Source organism: Elephantulus edwardii, unplaced genomic scaffold (genome assembly GCF_000299155.1).
Source record: "Elephantulus edwardii isolate Elephantulus edwardi_28Jun2011 unplaced genomic scaffold, EleEdw1.0 scaffold00328, whole genome shotgun sequence".
NCBI classification, from domain to species: domain Eukaryota; kingdom Metazoa; phylum Chordata; class Mammalia; order Macroscelidea; family Macroscelididae; genus Elephantulus; species Elephantulus edwardii.
The window spans coordinates 2,076,070-2,094,399 of NW_006400078.1; the positions used below are offsets into that span (position 1 = coordinate 2,076,070).

The following is an 18,330-nucleotide window of genomic DNA, read 5'->3' on the forward strand; positions in this document are numbered from 1 at the left end:
TACCATGTAGGACAACAGGGAGGACGACACTCACGTGGGGGTGGTTTTCAAACAGCCAACATTTCAGCCTCTAGCTTTAACCACTGTTCTCCTAAAGCTAGTTTAAACCAGAATTCGCTGCCACCGAGTGAACGGACTCATGGTCATTCTCCACTGGATTTCCAAGGGCATAAATCTTGATGGAGCTGATGGTGGCTCTGAACAATTGACCTTCGGGTTATCAGTACATTATATAACAACTATACCACCAGGACACCTCAAAGCTGGTTCAGAGTGATACTCAGGTACACAGTCAGCCTCCTTTTTACTAAAAGTAACAATTCTGGAATTAAGAAAATACAAATCTGGACAACTCTCCTTTACTTCTTGTTGTTTTAATAGTTCTTTATAAAACCAGACGATGTTGAGTTGATTCCAAATCAGGGCAAGCCTGTACATGTCGGAAGAACTGTGCTAAATGGCTGATCTTTTGTAAGCAGCTCTCCAGGCCTTCCTCTGAGGTGGACTTGAACCTTTAAGCTTTTAGTTAGCTGTCAAGAAGGTCAATTGTTTTCAGAACCAGGAACCTCCATTCCTTTATAGTTAGAAGGACTGAGTAAAGGGTTAGTACACAAGCAGCCTTCTCCAGGATGTAGTTTAAAGTTTCTATGGATATCTGCTAAGAGAAAAAACAGATTCATCCTAGAGAGGGTGAAACCTGGCTGCTCTTTGGAGGCATGCTGCAAGGAAGGACCAGTCCGTGGAGAGGGATATTATGCTTGGGGGGGAGAGGGGCAATGCAGGAGAGGAAGATCTTTGATGAGATGAACTGACTCAGTGAGTGGGGTAGTGTGTGAGAGACAATAAGGTTGGCTCAGGATAGAGCAGGATTCAGATATTGAACATAGAGTCATCATGAGTCTCAGGTGACTTGATGGCACAAAATAACAACAACATAGATATTAGGGAGTTCTAGTGGCCTGGTGGTAAGAAGCTGCACTGCAATCCTGAAGGCATACGGTTCGAGGTCACCAGCCGCTTCACAGGAGAAAAATGGGCACTCTCCTCCTGTGCAATTAACTAACAGCCTTTGAAAACCCACTAGAGGGTCAAGTATGGGTCGGTTCTGATTTGAAGGTACACAACAACAACAACAGCAGCAGCATGGATATTAAAGGCTGGCCATGTGAAAACAAGTGGAGCTATTCTTTGATCTCATATTCTTGCCAGTAACTTCAGCAAGCACAGAAAAATTTTTCTCGTCCACTTACCAAGAATCAGAAGAGTGATTCCATTAAAAACTGCTCCAACATAGGTCATCAGCCACATGAAGACAGCCAGCTGCAACAGTCAAGGTCAGAGGGTGAAGCAGGAATAATGAAGACAAAATTTACATTAATGGATTCTTTCTCTTCTGGGTAATTACAACTGTACGTATCAAGTGATGTACACTATAAATAAGTTCAAAATGCAAGTTCCTGAGTTTGCATTACACTTGTGAGAGTATCCAGGAGAATCCTGCAGTTTCTTAGGCCCAAAGACAGACTGTAATTACATACATGTCGATTATATTATCACTGCTGTGGGGTTCGCCCTCCAGTGAGGGGAGACCTTCTCTATTGATCCTAACCCCCACTTTGATGGGCTGACTGTAATGAGGCACACATTAGTTTTTATCTAATGACACTTCTGGCTTTTCCTTTAATTGTAACCTAGTTGCACATTTTCCCAGCAGCCTTACTACCATAAGATGCAAAGCAACTAACCTTCAAGGAGTCAACCAGATCTTCCACCAGGAAGAGACGGATGATGAGTTTCAGGGCCCTGTTGATGTGCACCATAGCAGCGTTCACATAGTTATGGAAAGCTTCAGAGGACAGGGTGATGTCTACATCCAGGTAGGCTCTTTGAGAAGAAATGACAGCAACAACATAGTTGACTTTGGGTCAGCACAGTGCTTCTTTTAAGCGTGAAACTGACCTCAGGCTGTCTGAAATCTGGAGGAGCATTTCTGGTTACCATAAATTGAGGTGGTAACTCCATGATCGTTTAGGGGGCAAAGATAACTAGGTGTTGGCAACATATAGACAATAATGCACAGTAAACACAATGCCTGAAGAGCCTTTGTGGTGTCACCAGACATTTATGAAGGTGAACATATTTCGTTATCAAGAGCCAAGAACATACAAATACGAGGCGCTTTCTGAAGTGTTTACATAGTTGGAATTCTCCAAAAGGGTATTTTGCTAAGACTTTATGAAGATTTCCATCCCTTCCAGCATTCTGAAATGTGTTTAATGAGGACACATGGAGCTGCTGAGTGTATGATTTCCTTATTAGTTTTTGTGCAGTCAAGTTTAAGCAATTAAAAAATGACTGAAATCTTAGTATACGGGGGCTTCTATTTTATTAAAGTCTATTTTTAAAAGTATGTTTTAAAAGAGATATTATTTATTAATTCCATTTATAATAATAAAGAAAAATTATAAAATACTTGTCTAAAAAAGACTAGAGAAGAATGGAAATACTGAGTTTGACAGTTGACAACTCTTAAAAGAGACAGAAAGATTTAGGTTCTGTTCCCAGTCGCACTGCAGAGCTGAGATAAACATGTCCTCACACTGTGTTCACTCACCATTTACTGGAGGACAGATGCTGTGGTACTGGAGTAAGGTAAGAACTATTACGAATATCTTAATAGATCAATTAACCTGCTCAATAATTATTAATTATAATGTAAGCTATAAGTCAATTGTGTGCTATGTGTCAGAGAGCTGGGCAATGACTAGGAATGAAAAGAAATAGAATTGATGTCTTTGGGTTGTGGTGCTGGAGAAGAGTATTGAATATACCATGGACTGCTAGGAGAACAAACAGGTTTGTCCTGGAGAGAGTAAAACTGGGCTGCTCCTTGGAGGCAAGCATTCTGAAGCTTTTTCTGACATACTCTGGGCATGTTGCAAGGAGGGACCAGTCCTTGGAGAGGGAACATCATGTTTAGGAGAATGGAGAGACAGAGCAGGAGAGGAAGAACCTCGATGAGATGGATTGATTCGGTGATTGGGGTAATGGGAGTAGATGAGTAAGAGACAGTGAGGTTGGCACAGGACAAAGCAGGGTTTAGGGCTCTTATGTACAGGGTCGCTATGAGTTGCAAGTGACTCGATGGCACATAACAACAACAAGCTATACATTCACTCAATGTTTACTGAATTCCTATTATCATATATTCCAGTAGATGCTGGAATATTCTGAAAGGTAAGATGCCAATACCTTTTGCTTTAAATCCTTTATGATTCATGGCATGCAGACTATGACCTTAATTATTCCCCTAGGGTTTGGTGGGAAGTGGTTATCCAACTTTTAGTTTGTGCTGCCATCTGGTGGAGACCTGTAGAACTTTGTGAGTTTTAAGAAAAGGGCAGCCTCCTACCAAACCCCAGCACCAGACACTCCTTGGGACATAAGAGTCCCACTAACACTATTAAAATCCTATTCAAAGTGTCTTCCATCATGGAAAGGACATGGTTCCAATGGGGAAAAAAAAAGTAATTTAAAAATTCAAAGGTGAAAGTCTTGAGTTAAGGAGCCTAAAATCTGGGGTTGAAACCACTCTAATAAGGCTTTTTATTCTTTCTGCTTATTAAGAAAATATGTATGACTAAGCATTAGGTGTTTGTAACTGATGTAACTGAATGAAAACACATTTTAGAAATCTATAGTAGTACACAAAAAAGAAAAACTTGCTAAAGCATCTGTTTTTAAAGTCATTAAAACGTACACATTCATTCAACAACTATTGTTTTCTTAAAACTAGTTTGCATACTTTTTTAAAAATCCTGTTTATCTATGTTGTTATGGAGAATATACACAGCTGAACATGAACAAACTCAACAGTTGTTACATGTACAGTGACGCTGATCACATTTGGGTTAAGCAAGCCTTCCTTTCCTGTGAAACCACCATCCTTTTTGGAGTTGTACTTCCCCTGTTACCAAACCATTGTGCTCTAAAGCGTCTATCTCTTCTTTCAAGTTGTTGCTGTCAATTTGGTCCCATAAAGACAGTTCTTAAAGTAGCCTAATGTTCAAGGCAGGCATTTTTTACTAGTTAAGTTAAACTACTGTTTGGATTTAAGATAATTCAAGGGATATTATCAATGTAAGGTTTAAAGACTATCTCAAGCTTCAGAGTTCATCAAGCCTTCATAGCTCCAGAAACTCTGGAGTTCCTAAGAAATTTGAAATTCCGTTCAGTCTGTAATAAATTCTAACACCACAATTTGGTTTTAAGTCATTCCTTCTATGTTCACAAAGAGAAAATACCAAGACCAGAGACACAGCTGGATAAGGATTCTCTTGTGGCCCTAAGAGGTCACAGAAGAATTTTTTAAAAAACTGTCATTTACTATTAAAACAAAAACATTCTTTTTTGTCTTTTTTTATGTCTGATGGGTAGTATGCCTATGTCGTAACAAAGTTTAGTAGGTGGCACATGTCATACATAAGTATGAACTCCCAGTTACCATGCGTATGAACCGGAAAAGGATTAGCAAAAACATTCCTATAATTCAAAAATTTCCAGAAGACAATGACAAAGGAAAACATCTGAAAAAAGGTACAGTATAATAAAAAAAGCTAGAAGCTGGATTTTAGAAAATCCATGACCACCAGACCTCATCAATACTTGCCTGTGATATTAAAAATCATAAAGGAGGAAATCAATAATAAAACCAAGAGTGAAGGCTCGGAGTTCTGCTACACTGTTCTCACTAGGCTATGCTCTCACCAAGACTCAGCACGGGGATTACAAAGTTCTTTCAAGACTCAAGTATTTATTCAAGATATCTCATTTAAAGAGCACTGTTCTAGACAGCATCATTTCCCTATCCAGACTGGGAATTTAGAAAAGTCCTGTTCAGGTCTTGAAGTCAGTCTCTTCTTCAAGTGAATCAAAAGGTTATAAACTTGTAATGTGGTCATTTTCCTAAGGTAATCTCAGGGTCTGAAAATGATGGTCCACGCCACTGGTCAACTGCATTAGGCACTATGGTAATTTTCAATCAGTTCTGGTAGAATCATTTATGTACACTGTGTCTTATTCCTGTACAATGTGTTTATATGACAGGCATTATAATGCTTGATTGTTCAATCAGCCATTGTGATCTAATAAGCCTTGGCAAACTCATCACTGAAAGGCAGGTTTAACTGTGAACTCACTTGAATGGATGGCCTTCTTCTGACTTCTGCACAGCTTGGATGACAGATTTGTAGACCCTGAAACTGATGGTGACCGAGAGAAGAGCCAGGATGAGGTAAGAGACCACACTGATGACGCTGAAGGCTGCCAGGGAGAGTAGCACGATGAGCGTGGTGCCAAAGACAAAGCCTGTCTTCTTCACATCTCGCCAGAAAATGAGATCGTGCACTGTCAAAAAGCAAACAATGAGGAATGTAAGTTGTAAGAACACTCAAAAGCCACAGGGCCAGGACTGACCTCTGGCTAGGTCCTGCAATCCCATGAAGCATCACACTAGCCCACAATTACAAATACACCCCACTTTAAGAGCACCTGATAACGAAAATCAAATTATGCCAAGGGTGATGATGCACACTGCAAAAGGCCCCTCTCCCTGTGAAGCTGAACACTGTGACACTGATGTGTCAAATGCGATAGTGGTTACCCGTGGTAGACAGTGTTTGGTGGAGCTCCCGATTAAAACAAGCTTGGAAGCCTCCGGAAACCCTATGAACTTGGAGAAATGATGAAAGTTATCCAATTGTTCAGGTCTTTCATCCATAGGGCTTCTATGAGTTGTCTATGACATGACAGCACTTAACAACAGTAACAATTATAGCCTACAGTCAGGGACCTCCCCAAATTACCAAGGAGCAATGATGTCAGTTTAAAGACTAAGGTCTAGGGGGAGGTTTGGGAGGGCAGAAAAGTGCAACAATGAATGAATGGAGGTCCAAAGTCTCTGTAAATTTTCACTGAAATGAATAATAAATTAAAAACAAACAAACAAACACAAAACCCACAAAAAAATACTAAAAAAAAAAAAAACCCAACAAACAACCCAAAACAGCTGAGAGCTGGAAAATGAATCAGGATGACAGAATAAGGATTGATGTCTTTGATCTGTGGTGCTGAAGAGTAGGGAATGTTCCATGTGCTGCCCAAAAAAAAAAATCACACATCTTGGAGAAGGTGCAGTTAGTGTGCTCCTTGACGCCAAGGATGGCACCACTTCATCGTCCATGCTTTGAGTATGCTGGTAAGAAAGGCTGCTCTTTGGAAAGAGAAATTATGTTGGACAGGTGGAGGGTCAGGAAAAGAGGAAAATCCTAAACAAGATGGATTTATACAGTGACTACAACAATGGGCTCACGTAAGTCAGAGATAGTGAGGTTGGCACAGGACAGGGCAGAATTCAGATCTGTTGTTCACCAAGTCACTCTGAGTCCTACTACACTTGACTGCACCTAACAACAAAACCCAGTAATGACTTTATAGCTTAGGTGTTTATATAATTCTCATTTCCTTTTGTTAGGACACCATTTGTCTGTCAGTTTGCTATGTTGGGGTAACATGTGGGTTGCTGCAATGCTGGATGCCTCTGGTGTTTCATATGCCAGAAGTATTGCCCATGGTGGACAGATTTCAGTGGAGCTCCCAGATTAAGACACTGAATCACGATTGAAATCACTTCTGAAATAACAGCTTTTAAAAACCTTCTGAACAAAAGATGAACACAGGTAGCTATGGTATTAGAGGTACAGTTCAGAATGGCAGTCATTTTAAATGAGGAGAAACATCTGTAAACACTATTTAAAAATAACTGGAATGTGGAATGTATGAGGTGAGTACAGAAAACCTGAAAATTATAAAAAATGAAATGGAACGTATGAAGATTGACAGTCTAGGCATTAATGAGCAGACATAGCTGGCTCTGAGCACTCTGAATCAGACAATTACACGGTGCATAGTATGCTATAAACTAAGAAGAATGGCGTTGTATTCATAGTTAAAAAGACAATTTCAAGATCTACCCTGAAGTACACTGTTGGGAAATCTTTTTTTTTTTTTTTGAAATAGTTTAATATGACTGTTATTCAAATACAGCTAAAGCCAAAGAGAAAGAAATGGAGGATTTCTATAAAATTCTGTGGTTTGCAATTGGCCAAACATGAAATCAAGATGAATTAAAAATAATTGGTGACTGGAATGCAAAATTCGGAAACCATGAAGAGAAATGATAGGGAAATACGAACTGGAAGAGATCCACTTTTGTTCTCATTACCAGGAAAGGTGTTGCAATAGAAATCTTAACTGAAGATCATCCAAAAATGGCTAGGACTGTAAGTACACGAACACAGAGCTTCTGGAAAGTCAAGCTGAAAAAAGGCTCTGGCACTAAGGATATTACTGCTAATGTCAAGTGGATCCCAGCTGAAAGCAGAAAATAGCAGAAGAATGTTTATTTGTGTTTTAATGGCTCTGCAGAGGCATCTGACTGTGTGAATAACAACAAATTATAACTAACATTGAGAAGAGTGGGAATCCCGAACACTTCACTATGCTCATACGAAACCTACACCTAGACAAATAAAATGTCTGAACAGGGCAAGGGAACACTGCATGGTTTAAAATTAAGAAAGGTGTGAAATCAGGGTTGTACCCTTTCCTCATACGCATTCACTCTGTATGCTGAACAAGTATTTGAGAAGCTGGACTCCATGAAGAAGTCTGTAATTTCAGGAATGGAGGTAGACTCATCAATAACCTGCGCTATGCAGATGACACAACCTTGCTTGCTGAGAGTGAAGAGAATTTAAAAGAAGATCAAAGACCGTAGCCTTTAATATGGATTACATTTCAACATCAAGACAACAAAAATCCTCACCACTGGACCGGCAGGCAACATTATGAAATATGGAGAATAGACTGAAACTGTTAACAATTTCCATTTTACTTGGATAAACAATCAACATCCTTGGTACCAGCAGCTAAGAAATCGAAAGATGACTGGACAAAGTCGTCGGTCAGGGACCTCTCCAAATTACTGAAGATCAATGATGTCAGTATAAGGACCAAGGTGTTTCTGATTCAGGCAATGGTCTTTTTAATCACATGTTATGCACTTGAGCTGAACAATAAATAAGGATGACAGAAGAATACCTTTGAGTTGTAGTTTTGGAAAACAGTACTCAATAGAATATTTCCTATGGACTGCCAAAAGAACAGATACATCTTGGAGAAGATGCAGCCAGAGTGCATCTTCTTTTTTTTTTGTTGTTGTTGTGTACTGTTGAATCGTATCCAACTGGCACAGGAGGAGATTGTCCCTCCTTCTCCAGCGGAGCATCTGGTGAATTCAAACTGCAGGCCTTTGGGATGGCAGTGCAGTTTCTTGCCACTAGGCCACCAAAGCTCCTTCAGAGTGCTTCTTAGAGGCAGTGTGGGTAAAGCTTCTTAAATACTTCTGGGCATATTGTTATGTGAGGCTCTTCCTCGGAAAGGGGTATCATAGGTGGAAAGGTGGAGAGTCAGTGACAGAGAGGAAACCTCAATAAGATGGACTGACACAATGACTGCTGCAATAGACTCAAGGAATTAGGAGGATGGCGCAGGGTAGAACAGGGTTCAGATCTGTTGTTCACAGGGTCACTATGAGTCATACTCAACTCGACAGCATCTAATAACAACATATTCAAAAGTATTCCATAGGTTTGAAGTATTATTTTTTTTTCAATTTTATTGTTTATTGTGTGTGTACCGTCAAATTGGATCTGACTGGTACAGGTGGAGATTGTCTCTCCATCTCCAGCAGAGCATCTGGTGGATTCGAACCCATGTACCTCTGGGAATGCAGTGCAGCTTCTTGCCACTAGGCCACCAGAGCTCACCAGGTTTGAAGTATTATAAAAGGGGGGGGGGGGGGAAACACAACACAAAACAAAGAATAATTCTGAGGATAAAGCTAGAGCCTAGAGAGAAAATGATCTTGATGTTGTGGAGAAGAAACAGGTACTAGCTTAAATGTAAGTTAGAAATTCTACCCGTGCAAACTAGAAAAAAGCCACCCTGTCCTCAAGACACTGTACTGCCACCGGCTGGGAAGCTAGCATGAGAAACAGCCAAACTACAATGATAACATGTGCAGAAGGTGTTGCCAGAGGTGAAGAGTGCACAACCTGCTTGACAGTGTAAATAGCCTTGTGCTTATTTTTGAGTTAAGTGGCAGAATGATGGCTTGGATGTACCAGGGATCTATGTTAATTACAACTGAGGGAAAACTTGGAAAAGAGGGTCCAAGACATCAAATCTGCCTGGAATGTATTTCCCCCCACAACCGTCCATGGCCTGCTCCTCTACTTCACCAAAAGCATGGCTTATGGGCTACCTTCTCAGAGACTCTGCCCACCTATCTTAACACTGCCTGTTAGGGAGCTCTGGGGGCCTAGTGGCAAGAAGCTTCACTGCAATCCCAAAGGCCCGTGGTTTGAATCTACCAGACGCTCCGCTGGAGAAGGAGGGGTAATCTCCTCCTGTGGCACGCTGAATCAGCAGCGAATAAGGAAAAAACACCACCACCACATTGCTTGTCATGGCTTGTGGGCTGCCTTCTCAGTGTTTCTACCCGCCCCATCTTAATATTGCCTGTCATCATTTGCTCTCCCCTTCTGGGCACTTTTCACTTTATTTATGTATAGTGGGTTCTTCAAATCTATTGTTGAATGCTTAAAAGTGGACCATCTAAAGACTGAGAACAGTATAACCACAACTTTTATTTGCTTCCTGATAATCCACCATAAACTAATTTTTATACATGAATACTATCAAGTACAAGAGACTAAACAGACCAAGTATAGAACAGACATTAAAAAAAATTATAATTATGGTACATTCACACAATAGAATACTATGCAACATGAACGAGCAATAACCTTGTACATTATTACCTAACTTGGGAGGGACTGAAGAGCATTATGCTTAGTGAACTTAGTCCTACAAGAATAAATATTGTATAAGACTGTTATTGTAGAATGAGCATAAGAATCCAGGAGGCGTGGGAGAGGCTGGAAGCAGAGGGATGTGGATGTACAGGGGGAAAAGGGGATTAATCATTGGGCTGTACAATTTGATGGGGGGGAGGGAAATGAAAAGAATTTGTATTAGGAAATTGTAAGTAAATTAGTGAAAAAAAAATTCTAGAAAGTGGCACAGTCTTCAGAAACTTTTACTTCTCTGATCAGTTAGGATGAGAGTTGTGCGTGGCTCAGTCGGTAACTCACAGGGACCCTCTGGCACAGAGAGAACTGCCTGGCATGGTTTCCTAGGCTGCTGTAATCTATTCTTACAGAGCAGACGGCTGAATCTTTTCTCTCATGGAGAAGCTAGTGGTCTGAATCGCTGACCTTCTGGTTAACTGTGGGTGCTTAACATCTGCACCATCAGGCTTACCCTCAAGCTGATTAACAGCAACAGTCAATCGGATTTCCTCAGGACGGGACAGCCATCCTTCTCTCACAGCACAAATGCTGGATTCACACTGATGGCTTTTCAGTTATCAGTGCGACGTGTAGCACACTGCACCTCATGAACTCCCTGGGCCAGAGTCAGGAGGATTAAAACGTAAGGAAGAAGTGAGAAAGGGATGGCTGCCAACATTTTTTTTTTTAGGATCCAAAGGTTTTTATTTGAGTGGTCCACAGGGTGGTGGCAGGTCCCTATAGGGCCACCTCAGGGTCCACTTCACGGGGCCCCTGGCCACGTCCGCCTCCCTCTTTTCCCATCGCTTCTTCCGCTGCAGCAGCCGCTGCTCCCACTCAAACGCCTTCATGCGGTTCAGGTAGTCGAGGTGCTCGCAGTCCCAGTCGTGCTTCTCACGCTTGCAGGCCGGGAAGCCGGGGAAGCTGTCGCGCTTGCACGTGGGCGGCTGAATGAGGTAGTGCGCACAGCAGTCCCGCAGGGCCAGGGGCAGCTGGGCCTCGTTCATCTGCTGCTGCGTGGCCACCTTCTCGCGCTCCCTGCGCTCGGGGAAGCCGAATTTGGGATCAAAGGTGGGCATTCGCAAGGCGTCGGGATCCCTGAGCTGTCGCCCAAATACCGCCGGACCAAATGCGCCCCCATGGTTGCTGTCGCCGCAGTTCCTGCGGAGACCAGGGTAACCTCGCATCCACCCAGCCAAAACTTTTAAAAATGCGAAACACAGACTTCTTGTTGTTGTTGTAGGTGTGGACAAGTCTAGCTGGACTCATAGCAACTTTATGAACAAAAGATCTGGGCCTTGTTTTAACGTGCGCCATCCTCATACTTCCTGACACTAGAGCCCACTGCAGCAGTCACCATGTCAGTCCACCTGAGGGTCTTCCTCTCCTTCCTCAACCCTCCATCCTTCCCAGCATCAAGTCCTTCTCCAAGGAAAAGTCCCTCCGAGAAACATGTCCAATGTATGTGAGGCGAAGCCTTAACTATTCTTGCCTCCAAAAAGCACTCTGGCTGCACCCTCTCCAACGCCTATGTGTTTGTTTTCTTGGCCGTCCATGGAATGTTCAGTGTTTTTCTCCAACACCACAGCTCAAAAACATCAATTGTTTTTCAGTCATCCTTATTCATATCAAGCCCTCAGATGCATAGCAAGTAATCAGAAAGACCATGGCCCGAATCAGACGCACCTTCACCCTCAAACTGAAACCACTACTCCTCAATAATTTGGAGAGGTCCATAAATGAAGATTTTCCCCAGTGCAATGTGTCTGCTTATTTCCTGAATGCGAGTACGAAGGGTGTTGTGAATCCAAGCAAAATGAAACTAGTGACAGTTTCAATCTCTTCTCCATCCATCATGACGCTCTCTATCGGTCCGGTGGTAAGAATCATTGTCTTCTTGACATTGAGATGCAATCCATACTGAAGGCTGCATTCATTGATCTTCTGCAACAAATGCTTCAAGTCCTCCTCACTTTCAGCAAGCAAGGTTGTATCATCTGCATAACGCAGGTTATTGATGTGTTTATGACAACTTTACACCATGTATCTCACCGATGGGCTGCATAGCAATCAGACTGACTACATTTGTAGAAGAAATCATTGGAGAAGCTCAGTATCAGCAGTCAAAACTAGGCTAGGGACAGACTGTGGGTCGATCATGAATTACTCATATGCAAGTTCAAATTGAGGTAAAAAAATTAAGATAAGTCCACAGGAACCAAGATATGATCTTTAATCAATTCCATCTGAATTTTAGGATCATCTTAAGAATAGGATTGAGGTGAGCTCTGGTGGCCTAGTGGCAAGAAGCTGCACTGCAATCCCAGAGATGTGAGGTTTGAATCCACCAGATGCTCTGCTGAAGGAGGGACAATCTCCTCATGTATCAGTCAGATCTGATTTGACGGTAGACACATTAAAAAAATTTAAAAAAATAATAAAAAGAATAGGATTGAGGCACTGAACACCAATGATAGAATACAACATGAATTGTGGGATGATATGACGGATATCATCCATGAAGAAAGCAAAAGATCATTACAAAAACAGAGAAAGAAAAAACTGAAATGGATGTCAGAAGAGACTCTAAAGAGTGCACTGGAGCATTGAGAAGTCAAAACAAAAGGAAAACATGTTGAAATGAAAGAGCTGAACAAAGTTCATAGTTTCCAGAGGCAAGTTGTTTAGGAATTGGATGCCACTCCTGCTTCCAAACCTGTCCTAGAATGTGACTGGTTGAGAAATGCCATTAACAGAGCAATCTGAGACAAGAAGGAACTGATTATGCAAGGACAGTGAAAGGGTGTTTTTCGCAAGAAGACTCTGGGAAGGAGAAATTGTTTGTACTGCTTAGGAAAGGTCAGAATGCACAGAATGGAGCACAGGCAGGAGGGTGAGTGGCTGGAGAGGTTGAGGAATTAAATCATGGCATATCTTCAGAGCATAGGGTAAAGAGTTTGAATTTTACTTAAAGAGCAATGGGATGTACCTGAAGAATGTTAAGAGACAAGTTACGATGAGTTACATGGAAAAGACTGCTTTATAGAAAATGGATTGAGATGGGCCAAAAGTACAGCCAGGAAGACCCCTCTAGAAGGCCTATCCAGAGATTTGAGAGAGAGATGGTGGTGATTTGCATTCTGATGGGAGCAAGTCAGAATACAGAAAAGTGGGCAGACGTTGTATCAAAATGTTCTTCAGGCAGAAGGGAAATAATACCAGATGGAAATGTGAGGTTACAAAATGGAATGAAGAGCCCCAGTACTAATTAACAATGTCGGGGAATGTGTAAGACTTTTATTATTTAACTATGTCTTAAAAATATGACCAGGAGAATAGAAATGAAAATACACGACTATAAAATTGTAACACAATTTTAGTGGTATAATATCACTTGAATGTAGACTGTAATACATTAAATATATACCATCTATCATAAGCATGAAAAGAACAAAGAGTTATAGCTATTAAGACAATGAAATAACACACCCATGTTTATTGCTGTGTTGTTCACAATAGCAAAGAAAGAGATGGAAACAATCCAAGTGGCCATCAACAGATGAATGGGTACATTCACACAATAAAATACTATACAGCACTGAAAAACAAGAAGCTGTGGTACATTCACACAATAAAATACTATACAGCACTGAAAAACAAGAAGCTGTGGTACATTCACACAATAAAATACTATACAGCACTGAAAAACAAGAAACTCATGAAATAGTCTACAAAATGGGTGACCCTGGAGGACATGATGCTGAGTGAAATATCTCAGTCACAAAAGGACAAATACTGCATAATGCCACTGTTATAAGACAGACCCGAAATGGTGGTTGGGGAGAAATCTAAAAAAGAGGGGATAAATAATGTACACTGAATTAAAATAGATAAGAGAAAGAACTGCTTGAAAGGAATATATGATTAAGTATTATCTACATGATGATAGTCCAGAATAAGAGCTGCATAGTAAAGTGAACTTGAGAGGGGACTGTACAACAATAAAATAGTGTGAGTATATATATATATATATATTTCCCCCCCCCAAGAGAAAAGTGAACTGGGGGGTGGGCAGGGATGTGCAACAATGAATGAATGGAAATACAAGTTCTCTATAAACTTTCATAAACAAAAAATTAAGTTGAAATACTGGGGGGGAAAAAAACCAAACAAAAACCCTTCAAACATGAGTAAATATAATTAACTAACAGCTTAACGAGTTTGTTAATTTACCTATGATTGAATAGAAATTGTGCATCATCTTTGTTATAAGTATATATAAAAAAAGACAATAAAGGGAATAAAATAGAATAATAAAATATACTCAGTTAACCCAAAGAAGGCAGAAAGAGAAGAACATATAGGACAAACAGCAAAATAACTTATAACAGATTTAATTCTAATCACATGAATAATATTACATGTAAATAACTCAAATATCTCAAAATCATTTAAGTAACACAACTTAAGATTATAAGAATGAAAAGACAACGATGTAAAACTTAGCAGAAGTCCACTTTCAATACACATAAACAGATTAAAAGGATGGAAAAAATGAATTTGAAGAAGCTTTAGTAGTTATATTAAAATTTTAAAAGCAGACTTCCGAGCAAAGAATATTAGAAACAGCAGATCATTTCATAATAAAGGGATCAATTTATCTGGATAACTACTGAAAACATCTTCACATCTAATAGTAGAACATAAGAAACAAAAATGTATACAATTTTAAGAATAAGGTGGACAGGAACAGACATATATATGCACAGAACTGAATTCACAGTCCAAAAGTAAATCCTTGTGCTTGTTTTTACAAGGGTGCCAGATAACAGGACCTCTATTTTAAACCAATGAGAAGAATGGGAATCCCAGAACACTTAATTGTGCTCATGAGCTATACACACTACATGACTTAAAATTGAGAAGTGTGCATTGGCCCATGCAGCCAGCCTGAGTGGATGCTTTTGGCTGTTTTGAAAATGATCCTAAGTAAGCAGGATTTTGCTTGCAGAGGAAGATGAAAAATGGCAGACCCCAGCGTTGCACAGAGCTCACTGCCTCACAGCCTACCTTCAGACAACCTTGGTTTGTGTCCTTGTTCTACTGCCTTTACAGTTTTTTCAACCTTGAGCTGGTGTGTTCACCACTCTGGAAGCTCCTTCCCCATTTGAGGAAGGGGAAAGTATTAATACCTATTTCAAATTACAATTAGACCACGTGGTGAGAGGAAGGGGGCAATGATGGTGGCACTAGAGCCACAAGTGCTAGCTATCCTGGCCGTGGTCGCCAGCAGAACATAAGGTCTGGATTTCAGAAGAGCTTTCCGACATGGGGGGGTGTCCAGCCCCAGGAGAGAGCCACCTGAGGTGTATGAGGAACATTATCTAAGCCACTTTCCTCTATCTCCTCTAGGTTTGTTTCCTTTCCTATAGGTCTTGTTTCTGAACTTGAACTCAGTTCTGGAGACAAAAGGGAAATGTAACTTCTAGCTAAGGAAGCGAAGGTGGACAGAGCCTCCAAGTTCAGACGGCCACTCCCACTGAACTAACCCACACAAATACAAATACCTTGCAGTTCAGAGGGCAGAAAATGTCATGAAAATTTCTTCTTTTTTTTAAAATTATTTTTTGTGTGTACCGTCAAATCAGATCTGACTGGTACAGGAGGAGATTGCCCCTCCTTCTCCAGCAGAGCACCTGGTGGATTCAAACCACATACCTCTGCGATTGCAATGCAGTGAAAATATCTTCTAACTGAACAAGAAGGCATGCAGTTTCACATCAAGACCACCAGTGAAGTGTTAAAGTGAACTCCCCTTCCCCCTTCACCTCAATGCCCCTGTTGAGTCTGTGTCTCTATTCCCAAATGAGAAACCCACAAATGAAAAAGACAATCTCAGGGAGCTCTGATGGCCTAGTGGCAAGACGCTGAACTGCAATCCCAGAGGTATGCAGTTCAAATCCACCAGATGCTCTGCTGGAGAAGGAGGGAGCAATCTCCTCCTGTACCAGTCAGATCTGATTTGACAGTACACGTAAAAATAATACAGTAAAAATAAAAAATTTTTAAAAATTAAAAAAAAAGACAATCTCTTCGTAAAAAAAAAAAAATTAATCACCATTAGACTATGCCCACCATTACCCTGACTTTTCCAATCCCAGTCGGATTTTTCTCATTTCCTTTACCCACTCCGTCCACCCACCAAATTGCACAACTCTTTATTTCATCGCTACCAATCCGCACTCTTCTGCTCCCATCCCTTACTCCCTTAGATGTTTCCACAATTAAAAAAAGAGAGGGGGTGGGGGAAAGGGTGAGCTTCAGTATTGTATCCTTTCTCCATATCACTGTTTACTCAAATCATCAACATGAACGGAACTTGTTTTAGACAATGGCTTCTTAGACATGGCATCAAAAGCATTTATGACAAAAGAATAAACAGCTAAACTGGACTGCATACATGTTACAAAAACTCAATTGGGAAAAGTGCAAAGGATCTGGACAGTTCTCCAAATAAAATATACCAATGGCCAAACAGCACCTAGAAAGACTGCTCAACAACATTTGTTGTTGTTATGTACTGCTGAGTTGGAAGTGACACATAGCTGCCCCTCCAGTGGGTTTTCAGAGGCAGTTAACTGCACAGGATATGGTCTATCTTCCTCCTGTGGAGGGGCCTGGTGGATTCAATCCACATGCCTTAGGGCTGGCAGTGCTATTCCTTACCACTAAGCCATGAGAACTCATTGGTCACTAGCAGAATGCAAATTAAAACTATACTATTACAAACCAACAACAACAAAAAAAAATCCAGTTGACTCCCAGCAACCCTGAGTCCCTGAGCATGTGGGTAAACTGTGTTCCATAATGTTTTCAGTGGCTGATTATCCAAAAGCAGATCACCAGGCCTTACTTTCACAGCACCTCTTCAACCTTTCAGTTGGCCTGCGCATGTTAACTGTTTGTACTACTCAGGGACTCTTCAGCGAATCAACTAAAATCCCTACGGTTGAGTCAATGTCAGCTCCTGATCACCCTCCTCATGGTCACCCTCCATTGTGGAGGGGACTGCCCAACTCTCTTCTGCTGAGTGGCCGGCAAATTCAAAGCACTGATCTTTCTGTTAGCAGTGTGACACTAAATGCACTGCACCACTATAGAGCTAGATCCTTAATGAACCAATGAGGATGACTATATAAAGAAGACAGACAACTTAGGTGTTATTAACAAAGACACACACACACACACACACACACTCACACACACACACATAAATAAATAAAAAACACAAAGACACAGAGTAACTCACTGGCACAGAAAACGTAAAATGGTGCAGCTGCTTTGGAAAACAATTAAACCCAGAATTCTGTGGCTCAGTAATTCCACTTCCAGTATATTTAAGATCAATTAAAATACATCAACATGAAAATTCAGACACATTATTCATAATAGCCTCAAATGCCTATCAACTGGTAAAAGGATAAATAAAATGTATTATCCACAGAGAAAACATGAGTCATTAATAAAAAGAAATGCCATTCTGACCATGCCACAACATGGACGAATCTTTTTTAAAATGATGCCAAGTGAGAAAAGGGAGTTTCGCTGCCAATGCTCTGGAGGGTCCAGACGTGAGTTGGTTCTTACTCAATGGCCCATAACAAGTGAAGCCACTTATTAGAAAATTGTATTATATAAAATGTCCGGAAATAAGGAAATCTACAGAGAAAAAGCAGGAGCTCTAATGGCCTACTGTTAAGAAGCTGTGCAAAGGCACACAGTTCGAATTCACCAGCTGCTCTGTGGAAAAAGGATAGGCAATCTTCCCCCCTTGCAATGTACTGCTTCTGAGAACCCACTGGAGGGCCAGGTATGGGTTGGTTCCAACTCCACAGAGCTCAACAACAGAGAAAGAAGGAGCCCTGGTGGCACAGTCTTTCAGAAGCTGCGCTGGTAACCCAAATGGGGTGCCTGGAATCCACCAGCGGCTCTGCAGGAGACAGGCAAGCTCCTTCCTTGTGATTTAGAGGCTCCGAAATCCTGCTGGAGGGTCAGGATGGTTCCATTGTGATGGAGATGGCAATGAATACGAGCTACAGAGACAAAGAACCGCTTAGTGGGTGCTTAGGCTACAGTGGTGGGCAATACAGTGTTCTAAAATTAGATCATGCTGATGCACAATGCTGTGACAACTAACATACTGAATAGTACAATCTAATCTAATCTCAACAAAGTAAAAAAGAAGAAATGCAAAATTACAGCTGTTGTTGTTGTTGTTATGTGCCTGCGACTCATAGCGACCCTATGTACAACAGCCCTAAACTCTGCTCTGTCCTGTGCCAATCGCACCGTCTCT

The 18,330-nt window shown here is 41.1% G+C and overlaps 1 protein-coding gene and 1 pseudogene across 4 annotated transcripts in view; both read right to left on the reverse strand.

The window, feature by feature from the left end:
- The window catches only part of RTN3 (reticulon 3), a 69,167-nt gene that overhangs the window by 5,616 nt on the left and 45,221 nt on the right, over positions 1–18,330 (reverse strand). For all 4 annotated transcript variants that reach the window (XM_006901517.1, XM_006901516.1, XM_006901515.1 and 1 more), the window contains 3 exons: positions 5,199–5,406; positions 1,746–1,884; positions 1,251–1,320 (listed from right to left, as the gene is read on the reverse strand). In XM_006901517.1, coding sequence (XP_006901579.1) covers positions 1,251–1,320; positions 1,746–1,884; positions 5,199–5,406 — 417 coding nt within the window. The remainder of the gene's footprint in view (positions 1–1,250; positions 1,321–1,745; positions 1,885–5,198; positions 5,407–18,330) is intronic.
- On the reverse strand, positions 10,713–11,115 carry LOC102870254 (annotated as a pseudogene).